Here is a 14,267-nt window from a genome sequence, read left to right as displayed (position 1 = left end):
AATACACATGAAATATTCAGGCAGAACAACTTAATTTATACAAACACACAAATCGTAACTAGAAATGTTATTTTAAGGCTGTTTTAGGTTTGAGCAAACGTGTTCAAATTATGGCTACGAACAAAGGTAACGCTGGCTCTTGTGTTGTAGTACATACATCTATACATATTCATTTGTGTAGTATACATCAACTTGAAAGATAATCTAGATCTAGTACCGTGATACATTATATAGTGATCACAGTAGGCCTATTTATAATGACAGTGTGTTATTTAACAGCTCATCTGCTATTGTACTTATTCACGCTGTTTTAGAGACAACAAAATCGATATAATAAACCTGAGCACTAAAATATTGATAACTTTGTTATATATTTTACACAAAAATATAATAAAGTTGTATTCTAAAAAAATAAATGACTAGAGTAGGCTGAAGACGTATCTCCGAACCCCCCCTCCCCCTCGCACCAAAGAAAGTCTACCGCCCCCTCCCCCCCCCCAGAACGAAATGGAAATTTATATAGAAAATATATACTTTTATCAGTGTCTGTTCTCCACCGCCCCCCCCCCCCCCCCCCCCCGTCTACCGGAAAATTGAGTTCGCCCCCCTCCCCGAAAATATTAAGTGCCCCCGGAGAAAAAAAGTCTGGAAGAAACACTGATGAGAATTGTGATGTTGATGATAGCAAAAAAAATTACAGCATTGTATATTGAATCTATTGACTCTGTAAAACGTTGCACCATGTATAACCACCATGTATAACCACCATGTATAACCACATGTATAACCACCATGTATAATCACCATGTAAAACCACCATGTATAACCGCCATGTATAACCACCTTGTATAACCACCATGTATTATCACCATGTATAACCACCATGTATACATTTATAACCACAATATATAACCAACATGTATAACCACATTACTCTCAAAACCCTAAGACGACCGTGCATGACGTCATTGATTGTATTCCAGAGCCAGAGAAGAGGTTGCTGGTGAGCTTCGACTGTTTTATCTTCTACTGGTACGTCATCAGTCTGGTCATCTTCTGTCTCACCAAGCTGGTCAAGCGCTGGAGGGGGAGTGGCCAGTCAGGTGGCCAATAAGGTATGCATGAGGGGGAGTGGCCAGTCAGGTGGCCAATAAGGTATGCAGGAGGGGGAGTGACCAGTCAGGTGGCCAATAAGGTATGCAGGAGGGGGAGTGACCAGTCAGGTGGCCAATAAGGTATGCAGGAGGGGGAGTGGCCAGTTAGGTGGCCAATAAGGTATGCAATTGGGGGAGTGGCCAGTCGGGTGGCCAATAAGGTATGCAGGAGGGTGAGTGGCCAGTTAGGTGGCCAATAAGGTATGCATGAGGGGGAGTGGCCAGTCAGGTGGCCAATAAGGTATGCAGGAGGGGGAGTGACCAGTCAGGTGGCCAATAAGGTATGCAGGAGGGGGAGTGACCAGTCAGGTGGCCAATAAGGTATGCAGGAGGGGGAGTGGCCAGTTAGGTGGCCAATAAGGTATGCAATTGGGGGAGTGGCCAGTCGGGTGGCCAATAAGGTATGCAGGAGGGTGAGTGGCCAGTTAGGTGGCCAATAAGGTATGCAGGAGGGGGAGTGGCCAGTCAGATGGCCAATAAGGTATGCAGAGGGGGAGTGACCAGTCAGGTGGCCAATAAGGTATGCAGGAGGGGGAGTGACCAGTCAGGTGGCCAATAAGGTATGCAGGAGGGGGAGTGACCAGTCAGGTGGCCAATAAGGTATGTAGGAGGGGGAGTGACCAGTCAGGTGGCCAATAAGGTATGCTAGAGAGATGGCCAATAAGGTTTGCTAGATGGCCAATAAAGTATGCTAGAGATTTGGCCAATAAGGTATGCTAGAGAGATGGCCAATAAGGAATGTTAGATAGATGGCCAACAAGGTTTGCTAGATGGCCAATAAAGTATGCTAGAGATTTGGCCAATAAGGTATGCTAGAGAGATGGCCAATATGGTATGCTAGAGATTTGGCCAATATGATATGCTACATGTATGGCTCATAATACGTGCTTGATGTAAGTCCTATTGTGGAAATAATAAATCTGAAAATATGGTTGTAAATTGTTTATATATTACTACATCATTGGTGATGGTACGGTATGGTTGAACCCCAAAGTCTCTGTCATAAATCGAGCGCTGAGTAAACTCAGTTTTAATGGGTACCTGACATATATTATTGAAAGAAAACGGTAGTTTTTTTACATGTTGAGGTAGCAAAAACTATTCAGCTCTTCTTCACCACTGGAACCGCCATGTGTAAAAGAATAACTTTACTTTTACTATATCACAGTATAACTGTAGATGTAAAGACATATACTATTTTTAATATCGTTAATACCTATGTTAGACTCCGCATAATAGATGTGTTTGTATAATAAACAGTATACATGTGATAAGTGTCGCAGATATATCCATACACACTCACACACACAGCGCTATTAATACAATGATAAACTGGCCACAACGTGTATATTTTATTCCCAATTTCAGTCAATTAACATGAGTTTGTATAGTGTTTTTTTCTGCCATAACTTTGACTTAAAACTGTACAGTAGACCAACCCTAAACATTCCACTAACCCAAAAAACCAAACCCTTATATAAATTAGCTTAAATTATGACGCTAGCTTAGAACTTAAGCCAGCAACTAAGATCAGTACTTACAAACAACTCCACACATTTGAATTCATGTTCAGAATATGTTTATTTATAAGAAACCCATCATACCAGTAGATTTGTTATAATAATTGTAATTGTTTGCAACTTCCATTGTGCGTTTTTAAGTTATGGTTATTTTTTTTTTGTGCAAAGCATGTGATGGTTAATTTTGTTGCCTGTCATTTATGTCTATGTCAAAGTTAATTTTGACGTTCTTTCTGTATTAGAGTAGATTGATTGTTCATATTAGGTAGACCTATACGTCGTTGTTAATTTGTTTACGGTCATTCTGTTATGTCTTTGTCGTGGTAACTTCTACTAAAGCTACTTGAAGTCTGCCAATTATATTATTTTCTAGCTGCCTAAAATGTAACATCAGATGAAATAGCCTCATTCTACGAACGACTAAAATGTAACACCCGATGAAATTGCCTCATTCAACGAACGACTAAAATGTAAAATCTGATAAAATAGCCTCATTCTACGAACGACTAAAATGTAAAATCTGATGAAATAGCCTCATTCTACGAACGACTAAAATGTAAAATCAGATGAAATAGCTTCATTCTACGAACGAATAAAATGTAACATCAGATGAAATAGCCTCATTCTACGAACGACTAAAATGTAACATCAGATGAAATAGCCTCATTCTACGAACGAATAAAATGTAACATCAGATGAAATAGCCTCATTCTACGAACGACTAAAATGTAACATCAGATGAAATAGCCTCATTCTACGAACGACTAAAATATAAAATCAGATGAAATAGCCTCATTCTACGAACGAATAAAATGTAAAATCAGATGAAATAGCCTCATTTACGAACGACTAAAATGTAACATTAGATGAGCCTTATAGACCGTCAACCTCTCATTTAATGACACAACCGCTATTGAAGAACGTCAGTTATGTTGCAATTTTTAACATCTACATTCTATATCAAGTAATCTGAATTTACTATCAGATATGTATGAAACATCAATAAAAAAACATTAAATGTTGATTATTTAAGAGTTTGATGGATTAATATTTATTGTGGTTTGTGTCGTAAATCAGATTGAGCTATTTCCATATCTTCACTTTAAACTAAATTTAAGGTAAAATATTTTATTTGGTTCAATGTTCAATTGCTTTAATATATCAAAACAAATACACATTCTATACAAATAACAAAATATATTTGCACTTATTTGAATGTTTATGTTTTTTAAATTATTAATTGTAGTTATATGATTCGCGGCTAAATTGAATTGACAATAACATTTCAGGCGTTACAATACACACACACACACACACACATATATATATATATATATATATATATATATATATATATATAGAGGGAGGAAGAGAGACAGACAGACAGACATACAGACAGACAGATAGACAGACAGACAGACAGACAGACAGACAGACAGACAGACAGACAGACAGACAGACAGACAGACAGACAGACAGACAGACAGACAGACAGACAGACAGTGAGAGTCAGAATCTTTTAGCTTAACATCTAGAACCAGCTAAAGATAGAATGCACATGCATTTAATGTAAAGTCTTTTTCTTCATCTAAACATATATCTCTGGCCATCTAGGTTCTATAGCTTGCTTTATTCTTTGCACTGACGTGTACACCATTGAAACGAATTCCCTTCTATACGAGTCAGTACAACTATTACACATGCCGCCTCCGTATGTTTTTCTCCCATAGACTGTGCACATTTACGAAAAAAAAACTACAAAGGCGAAGTTATTTGTACAGTTGTTTTTTTTTTCTCCTAGATGATTTAAGCCCCTTGCGAACTAGTCTCATCTGCCCCGGAGTCCGAACTTGGGTCATTAGGAGTTCTGATCAAATGCTCTTGCATCCGACTTCACCGTCCCCCACCTTTTATCAAAGTTCGCTTTTTTAACGCCACCAAAACAAAACCAAATCCACAAAAGACTAGCTTTTAAAACGTTTGGAAAAAAACCAGAAGGCATGCTAAAATTACGATTCAGCGATGCGTTCATTTTATACCCGTTTCATTGCAATGCAATCAGTATTTGTATCGTTTACGACTCTAAATTGGAACCTATTTCCAAGGCAACCGTGCTCTGTTTCCTTGGCAACATTGTCCTTTTTCAAAGACAACAGTGTACTTTTCAATGGCAACATTGTATTTTTTCCAAGGCAACATTGTATTGTTTCCATGGCAACATAATTGTATTGTTTCCATGGAAACATTGTACTGTTTCGTTGACAACAGTGTAGTTTCTCCATGGTAACTTGTAACCAAATAGCAAAATGAAACATGTCTGTTGGATACACGAAGGCATAAGCTTTAGTGTTTAAACATTGGTCTCCTTAATTAACTGTACACATCACAATGTCTTGCTAAAATGCACACATGTGTAAACAATCCAGATCGCACTGTTAAAATAAAAATGTCCACACACAAACAATGTGAATAAAATACCTCGTGGACTGTAGCAGTTTGGTTTGTGGGGGCAGGTGGGGCTAATCCACACGTGTAACACATGTATGGTGAGCAGTGTGTCGGTGACTGTTAATGACGTCATCGCAATACTGACGCTGGCTTGGGTTATATGTCTTAGTATTATTGTAATAAATATCATGATAAGAAGTAATCAGAATTCCAGAAGTAAATCGATTTTTCAATGCACAGTGTAGAAACCGTATAGTGAACGCTAGAAAGAAAAATTAGTTTGTATGTAAACAACTCAAGGAAGAAGTGAACTAGTTTGAATACAAAAAAATCTACAAAATGCAATTTCTTTTCGTTAGGAGGCCTGACTATAAATGACTAAACCTTTAAGTTTTTAAAAATCAAATAATCTGCATTATTGTCTTATGGTGGGTTCTTCGTATATAAGTTGATGACAGCGAGCTTCTCAATACGTAATTAGGTTCCGTGGAATTATGATGCTCCCAAGAGTTTATTACATGACGCTTATATTCTCAGTATCTAAAGATCAAATCGTCTGCGTAATTGTATTAGGGTGCACAAATTAGTTTATAATTAGATGAAGATTATCCGGGTGTGATGTTATATTTGTGTCTTGAAGTTGATCCTGGTTGTAACTCACACATCCGCCCTTTCTACGAACACTCGCACAGTGTGTATATCTAGCAATACTATCTATTACAGACACACAGAACAATGTATTGGATCACAACTGACCAATCAGCTGTTTCGGTGTCCATACTTCATTTATACAAGATTATGCTAGTGTATGTATGAACCTAACATTATCTCAAAAAGAAGCAGACAATATTACAAATACAACCGATCCGCACTCTGCTAGATCTTATGAACGGTCTAGGACTTAAGCATTACATGAATTTGTTTGAAATTTTAAATTCTAGTAGATTTTTTCCCTTTACTGTGATATTTTGTTCAAAATATTCCAAGAAAATTTCAGCTTTTGCACTCGTGTTGTGCTTGAAATGTAAACAAAACAAGTCAAATCCCTTTTAGTGAGTCCTACAAATCCAAACACTCTAGGCGAGTCCTACAAATCCAAACACTCTAGGCGCGTCCTACAAATCCAAACATTCTAGGCGCGTCCTACAAATCCAAACACTCTAGGCTAGTCCTACAAATCCAAACACTCTAGGCGAGTCCTTCAAATCCAAACACTCTAGGCTAGTCCTACAAATCCAAACACTCTAGGCGAGTCCTACAAATCCAAACACTCTAGACGAGTCCTACAAATCCAAACACTCTAGGCGCGTCCTACAAATCCAAACACTCTAGGCGAGTCCTACAAATCCAAACACTCAAGGCGAGTCCTACAAATCCAAACACTCTAGGCGAGTCCTACAAATCCAAACATGATAACCTGAGCATGCAGCTCTTGAGTTCCATTCACAGGCTCGCGTCCGTATGATGTTCACATAAACACAGCTTTAGAAACGATTTGCAACATGATATTGCCCTAGTATGAAATCAATCGTCGGAGTAAACCAAAACGTATTTTACTGTCTGTGATTGCGCCTGGTATTAAAACTTTTATTCAAGTTAATTAAACCTAATAGTAATGAAAATATAATATTCTATGATAAAATTATTTAAAAGTAAATTAACTACTTTATCAAGTAATAACATATACATTAGTTCTACATTCTTACAATAGACTATTATTATGTAACAATATACGAGTAGCAATATTTTATACTTTTTACCATTCTTAATTAAGTTATAATTACCAAGCAATATTGCTTTAATTTAAAAATTCGAAACTTACTTATTAACTTAAGTTTCACTATGCAAAAAGATTCAGATAACATGAGGTAACGAATAAGTAAAGACATGATACTATATTTTACTGTAATTTTACTGTAATTTTAGAATAGACAATGAGTTATTAAAGCAATCTTGTATTACTTTATAGTACTCATACGTGCTGGTTTGAAATACATTTCAATTAATCTTGGTATATTTCATGATTTGTTGTAGATAGCTTATCGTTTCTACTTTACCAATACGCACGTTGTAATTATTGCAGAATCTTAACTTAACCTGAAGATCGATTCGTTATTTTAAAATAGACACCTGGATACAATTTGATATTACCATTAATAAAACATTGTTGTTGTTTTTGTTTTACATAATTTTATGATTGGGATTAAACGTTGGCAAACCTGTCATGGTTTTTTTCAATGTCAGGGTTTGCTAATAAATAAAAAAAAAATCTGAACAGTCAGTGTTTAGCTTGAACGTAAACACGACATTGTTTCTGTCGTTTAACGTTCCGTACTACAGTGTTATCTAACGCACCAACAGTCGTTGATACGTCGTCGGTCTAGAACGTTCGTGAATAATATTGAGCGCATGATTATCGATGACGCGCTGCAGTTTCGACGCATACAAGGCTGAAAGAAACAAAAATCTGTAATCAATAAGGTTGCGGGGGGGGGGGGGGGGCGGTAAACGTACAAAGCCAACACCCGATTTGTCCCTGCACTTAACAAGTACTCGAGGGTTGATCACCTACCGTATTTTAACATTGTGAGCTTAAGAGCTAAATATAAACACTGTATTGTAGTGTATAATGTCATTGACGCATTGTTTATTTACTGATATAATGGTATAAAAGACAACTCTATATACTTCAGAACATCTGGCTTTTTCGATATAAAGCCGAAATATACAGATCATTTGTAAGGTGAATGTGCTAAGTATGTATCAATACTTTATCAGCACTTCTACTTCAATCACCAGCAGAAATTAAAATTTACAACTGGAAGAGAAAAAAAAAATTCAATTCTACAAATATATTAAAATCTACTTTCTAACAGACTCTCAGCCGCATTAGAACCATCTGTCGAGATGTGTAGCCTACTTGCTTACATCATATTTAATTTAAAAGGTATTAGAATTTAAAAACAACACATGACTCTTTAGGAAGACATTTTCGTACCATAGGGGTCATCCATAAATAATGTATCGCTTTTTTTTGACGATTTTTACCCCCCCCCCCTCCCCACCTCCGTCACACATCGTCAAAAAAAGCCAGACACCATCCTAAAATCACATCACATCTAACCCTACAACCCCCCCCCCCCCCCCCTCAAAATTGCGGTTGAATTTTTCTTAAAACATCGATATTTTTCCAAAAACTCAGCCAACTTAGAGTATTTTAATCAATTCCTATTACAGTTTATTAAAACAGTTTTCTAAAACGCGAAATAACGGCTAAAGTTCGTTTTCTAACATTGCTTTTTTTCAAAATTGTGACGCCACTCCATCTGACTCCCCCCCCCCCTCACCCTCATCACACGATCACAAAATTTCGGACCCATCCCCCCCCCCTCCCCTACGAGTGTGAAGTCATTTTTGAACGACCCCCATAGTAAAGAAAGGTGTATCCAAATCTCAGTTCAATACGTATTCTATATTCCTTATATAAGAAAATAATAACAGATCATGTCCCTTAACAAATAATTTTGTGTAACATTATTTTATCTACATTTTTATTCCGAAAATTTGCAAAATAACTTATTGAAACTGAATAATTTAAGTACTATTTAGATCTAGTTCTGGAAAATGTTTTCTTTTAATTATGCTCGTCATTAGTGGTGTATACACATTCAAATAGTTTAGACTCTTTTCATAGGAAACTTTACCGAAGATATATAAATTCAAATAGTTTAACTAGACTCTTTTCATAGAAAACTTTACCGAAGATATATACATTCAAATAGTTTAACTAGACTCTTTTCGTAGGGAACTTGAACTAAAATATATACATTCCTATAGTTTAACTAGACTCTTTTAATAGGAAACTTTACCGAAGATATATATGCCTACCACCTTTTCCGATTTCAACACGATTTCAAACATACATGATTGTATTATTAATATATTGTTAAAATACTTTGATTTGAAATAAATAAGTGCACGGGTCAATTTAAACTTTACATTTTACTAATACAAAAAAATTGATAAAATGGCAATCAAGCTAGTGACATTCTGGTTTCTTTTTTTTAAATAAAAATTCTAGGCTGTAAGCACATTATTCTTGATTATTCTGTCAGTCAATACAAATCACGCTTACAGATAATCATGAAATCGATGAATTTCGAAATTTCTAGAACAAACATTACCCCGAGGTAACGTTCTTGTAGTTAAATTCCAAAACAATTTGATTGACTAAAGTTGACTGAATTAATTTTAGTCACTTAGTTCGACATCGAAACGCCTAGCTTTGTTTCAGTGCCCGCTGGGTACCGTAGTACAGAAGGGAGGTAAATGGTGCCGGATGTTTTAATTAACATTGATCTGACAATCACACCCAATCATCCAATCATCCAATCAGCTGCGAGTTTGACGACGCTATCGATTTGCATCCTGGTTTCAGATAACCTACGGCAAAATATCGTTCTAGATCTTTCTGAACTGTCTTACACCCTATCATCTTCTTACCGACGTAAGAATTTATGCCATGAACGACACCAGTTGAGAATACACTCCTCTTATAGCAAAACTACAACAGATTAGAATAGAAGCTTTCCATTGCGAACAAGATTTTATGTCTTGAAAATATAGCAATGATTTGTATGAAGTATAATGTATAAAATAAATCTAAACCAAATGGTTTGTTCATCTTAAATCAAAAGTATTAAATCTGATAGCAATACTTTATTTAAGACCTAAGTAACAAATAACGCACATAACACATTTTAAATATAATTTTATAACGTGTGATTTTTATAAATCTCTTTTCGATATGCTATTACCTACTCAGTAGAGACTAAAATGTGTTTTTTAATGTTGTCCAGTACACCAGTTAATGTGAATAACATCAAATAAGTTTACCTGCCAATACTGAGGCAATCAGACAAAATATCGACCGTTATTTAGAATCCCAACCGTTTAAGAATCCGCTGAATTGATCAGTATACTATTACTAGTGTAAATTAACTTAACTTCTAATCTATTTAAATTCTTGTTATATATTTTGAAGAACAACTAAATTCAACTGAAAGTTTTTAAAAACAAAAGCGATATTTCTGAGTTAACTAGAAGTAGCACACTTATGCATAGCATAGTTTATTAAAACATGGAACAGTGGTTCTTAACCTGGGTTCAATTGAACCCCGGGGTTCAGTTATCCAGTTTAAGGGGTTTGTAGGGTCAGTATCGTAGCGGGGGGGGGGGGGGGGGGGCGGGGGGGGGACATATGTCCCCGGGCGCCAAGCTTAGGGGGCGCCAAAATGGGTTGGAAAAATAAATTGAAAGGTTGAGGGGGGGGGGGGTGCACATTGAAAGTTTGAGGGGGGTAGCAAATCAAAATCTCGAGGGGGTGCAAATCGAAAGTTTGAGGGGGGGGGTGCAAATCAAAATCTCGAGGGGGGGGGGGGGTGCAAATCGAAAAGTTTTGTCCCCGGGCGCCGGGAAGGGTCGCTACGCCTCTGTGTAGGGTGTAAAGACACACCCCGACTCATGGTTCACTATTAAGTTTTGTCCGTGTGGACGTAGACCTTTACACGGGTTCGGCGAAAGCGTATATGAAACTGGTGGCGCTCAGTACCAAAAATATTAAGAACACTGATAAACAGCATAGCTTTAAAGTATTAGCTGATGTTAAATGTGGATTATTTTAAACTTTATAACAGAAAATGTGTTAGAGGATGTATTTTTTTTTTAAGTAATTGATTACCTAGATTTTAAAAATGTATTTATTAAAATCTTAATTTTAAAAAACTATGATCCCATTTCAGAGAACTATATGAAATAAAATATTCCCTTAGTGAATTAGAGTCCTGACATTATCGCTTTGTCCTCGCATTTCTCCGATCACAATGTTGTCTTTCATCGGCGTGGAACCTGTGGCAATGGAAGTTCTCTTAGCCATGAACTGTATCATTGTCTCCATAGTGATAGGCATTCTCGGCATCATCGGCAACATCATCAACATCATCATCTTCACCAGACAAGGATTCGACGACAGCATCAACATAACCCTCATGGCTCTGGCGATCAGTGACCTTGGTGCCCTCATCGCCAGCGAGGTCATGGCTTTCATCGCCAACCCTTGGTTCTTGACGTCCAATTTACCCCTCGTCACGGTGGAGTTTGTACACATGGTCGCATTTTACCCCCACAACTACTGTATTCGCGTCTGCGGGTTCATCACGGCCTTCGCCGCCTTTGAGCGGTGCCTGTGTGTGTCCATCCCGCTAAAAATAAAACAAATCGTCACCCGGAAAGTGACGTTCCGGGTCATTATTTTTATCTTCCTGATCACTCTCCTTGACATGTTGCCTGTTTACTACGTGGCGTATTTGGATTGGATAGTTCTCCCCGGCTCAAACTCTTCAAAACTTGGAATGGTTTTCCGGGAAAATCCTTACAACGTGTTTGGAGTCTCGTATTTAATCACAGACATGTTCATTCCTTATTTCACTTTTTTTATAATCATCCTCAGTAACGTTATCATTGCTTGGAAACTGAAAGCCCGATACACATGGAGAAAATCTATAACAAAGACACACTCTGATAAAGGAGAAGGGATATCAAATAAAGAGAAAAAAACAGTTCTAACTCTTGTAGTCGTGTCTATTATTTTCATCGTGTGTCTGATGCCGCAGTCGGCTGTTCTGACTGTAGTCAGTCAGGTACCAGAGCTTAGCATCAGGGGAAGTAAGTTTGACCTGACCATCCTGTGTCTGAGCTTCGCCTACGTGCTGGAGTGCCTAAGCTCCAGTGTCAACATCGTCGTGTACTACAAGATGAGTTCAAGGTACCGAGAGACCTGCATGCTGTTTCTCTCACACAAGTCCTGGCTCAGGAGAAAAAAATTACATTTCTAACAACACTGTTGGATGTGAAGTGAGAATGAAATAGACCTATCGGTTGTTTCCCTTACAAGAACGAGTGGGCTTTTAAAAAAATTAACAAACCAAATCGCTTTAGTTTTCCTTTGTAATTAAAATATGAAAAGAAAGAAATAGTATTGTTTCATTACGTTCTCAACTATATTTGTTCCTGAAAGTAAAAACGACAGAGAAAGTGTGTATTTGTTTTTTTACAAATTTGGCGAAAGAAAAATAAGAAATATGGGCTGACCCGCGGCGAAGCATACACAGCTACTTTATTGTTTTATTTTTTACTTTTCAGTAATTCATAATTTGTGAATTTGGCACTACCAATGAATTTTTGTGTGCTTTAAAACACTCTCAGCACGTGAAGGACGATTATCCTCACCCTCACTTTAATAACAATTTTTTATGTAGGGCCTACTAATGCACTAAAAATTTAAAAATAAATGATTTTTTTCTTTAAAAAATATAATAATTAACTACTATTTAAATAACTATAAAGAAAACCGTGAGTTTCTTCCTAAATATTACTAAAGGTATTCAATAAGTAATAAAGTGAAAACATTAGTAAAGGTTTCTAATAAATATTAAAGTAACACATGCTTTTCTTTATAGTTATTTAAATAGTAGTGTATTATTGTATAAAGTAATTTATTTTCTACTTTTTAGTGCATTATTACATACAATCTTATTATTAAAACGTTATTTTTATGATTTAAAAAAAATGTATGGTATTGTAAGTGTAGAGAGCATATATTGTTTAAATGTGTATAGGAAGAATAGAATAGAACACACCACAGATTAAAAATTAAGTATACCACTCGAAATACTTATATCTGTTACAGAGTTAATCAAGTAACCAAAAATGAAAACATGTCGCCCTATTTTGTTTAGTAACAAGAGAGCATTTTCTTCAGTGCATGTTTATTTCGATGAAAATTACACATCCTTATGTATCATTAAAACAAAGAAATGGGTTATTTAGATATTCTCAATGGTGCGCTATTCTGTTTAGCACTGGTGCTGCCCATTTAAAAAAAAGTTTACACCATGTTTTATTTATAAGCAACCAGACTTTATTTAAATATATTACTTATTTAGTTTTAAGAATGAAGGTACAATACCATAAGAAATTGTATTACTACTGTTAATATTTTTTAAAGTAAGACATACTTTTTCACTGTAGTACGTTTTAATAAATATAGATTTATATCCATAATGTTGATCTTCAATATTAAAAACAAAATAATAAATTCATCACAAGATGAAGACCTAGATCTATGTTGCATTATTATATTGTTATAAATTCGGAGGGCTAGGTCTTGGTATGGGTCTGGGTCTTAGTCTAGCTCTATGTCTAGGTCTTGGTATGGGTCTGGGTCTGGGTCTAGCTCTATGTCTAGGTCTTGGTATGGGTCTGGGTCTAGCTCTAAGCCTGGGTCCGGGTCATGGTTCATCAATATAAATTCGGATGCAAGACCATGGCTGGTCCTAAAGTTGAATTGATATCCTTATAAAACTGACTTCAAAATGGTTTAATGCGGCCAAAAGCTACACTGACCAGCCACACCAATTCATGTATATATATATATATATATATATTTATATTTATATATTTATATATTTTAATATATATATATATATATATATATATATATATATATATATATATATATATATATATATACCTTTGCGAACATTTAACACATGAACTTTACCCATAGGAATCCTACTGCCTTCCAAGGCATATGTCTTAAATTTACCCCTAATTCAATTGTTATTTCTGCACTAAACTAACAACTGCCCATGTTTAAGCTATCTTCGGGTTATAGGCCTACTAGCTCTATCAAATAAGGTCAGACAACTCATACTAATATGGCACACAACTTGAATTTAAAGATACAAATGCTAAGGAATGATAACTGATAACACGTATTTTTGAAAATGTATTTTTCTTATACTTAAAAAACACAAATGAGAAAATAATTTTCACTTTGGAAATAGACATATTTGAATGCTGCGCTTTTACTATGAGTAAACAACAACATCATCTTATATAAAAATACATGTTTAGAAATTTAAAAAAAATTGTTTTTAAATTTCTTTTTTTCCCATAGCTGTGCTTTAGTTGTCGACATAAATATTACACCCTATTTAGGTTAAAGTATGGGTTTTTCCATTGAGAATAAACAGTCTTCAAGAACGACGACTATTATATCCTTACTGCTTCCACTAGTTCTAGT

The 14,267-nt window shown here is 35.9% G+C and overlaps 1 protein-coding gene and 1 long non-coding RNA gene across 2 annotated transcripts; both read left to right on the top strand.

Moving 5' to 3' along the window:
• Window positions 1–4: 4 nt before the first annotated feature.
• Window positions 5–3,819, top strand: LOC131931400 (uncharacterized). Its single transcript, XR_009384277.1, has 3 exons — window positions 5–126; window positions 984–1,115; window positions 3,048–3,819. It is a non-coding gene; the product is annotated as an uncharacterized LOC131931400 (long non-coding RNA).
• A 7,185-nt stretch (window positions 3,820–11,004) lies between these two features.
• LOC131931402 (neuropeptides capa receptor-like) lies at window positions 11,005–12,015 on the top strand. Its single transcript, XM_059288210.1, has one exon. The coding sequence runs from the start codon at window positions 11,005–11,007 to the stop codon at window positions 12,013–12,015; it is 1,011 nt and encodes a 336-aa protein (XP_059144193.1).
• The last annotated feature ends 2,252 nt before the right edge of the window (window positions 12,016–14,267 follow it).

Source organism: Physella acuta, unplaced genomic scaffold, assembly GCF_028476545.2.
Source record: "Physella acuta isolate Inbredline_101_S28 unplaced genomic scaffold, ASM2847654v3 ptg001959l, whole genome shotgun sequence".
In the NCBI taxonomy this organism is placed as follows: Eukaryota; Metazoa; Mollusca; class Gastropoda; family Physidae; genus Physella; species Physella acuta.
This window is presented reverse-complemented; position numbering and strand designations above follow the sequence as displayed.

Excerpts from the sequence above, each read along its gene's own strand:
- LOC131931402 (XM_059288210.1), top strand. The coding sequence starts at position 11,005 with ATGTTGTCTTTCATCGGCGTGGAACCTGTGGCAATGGAAGTTCTCTTA.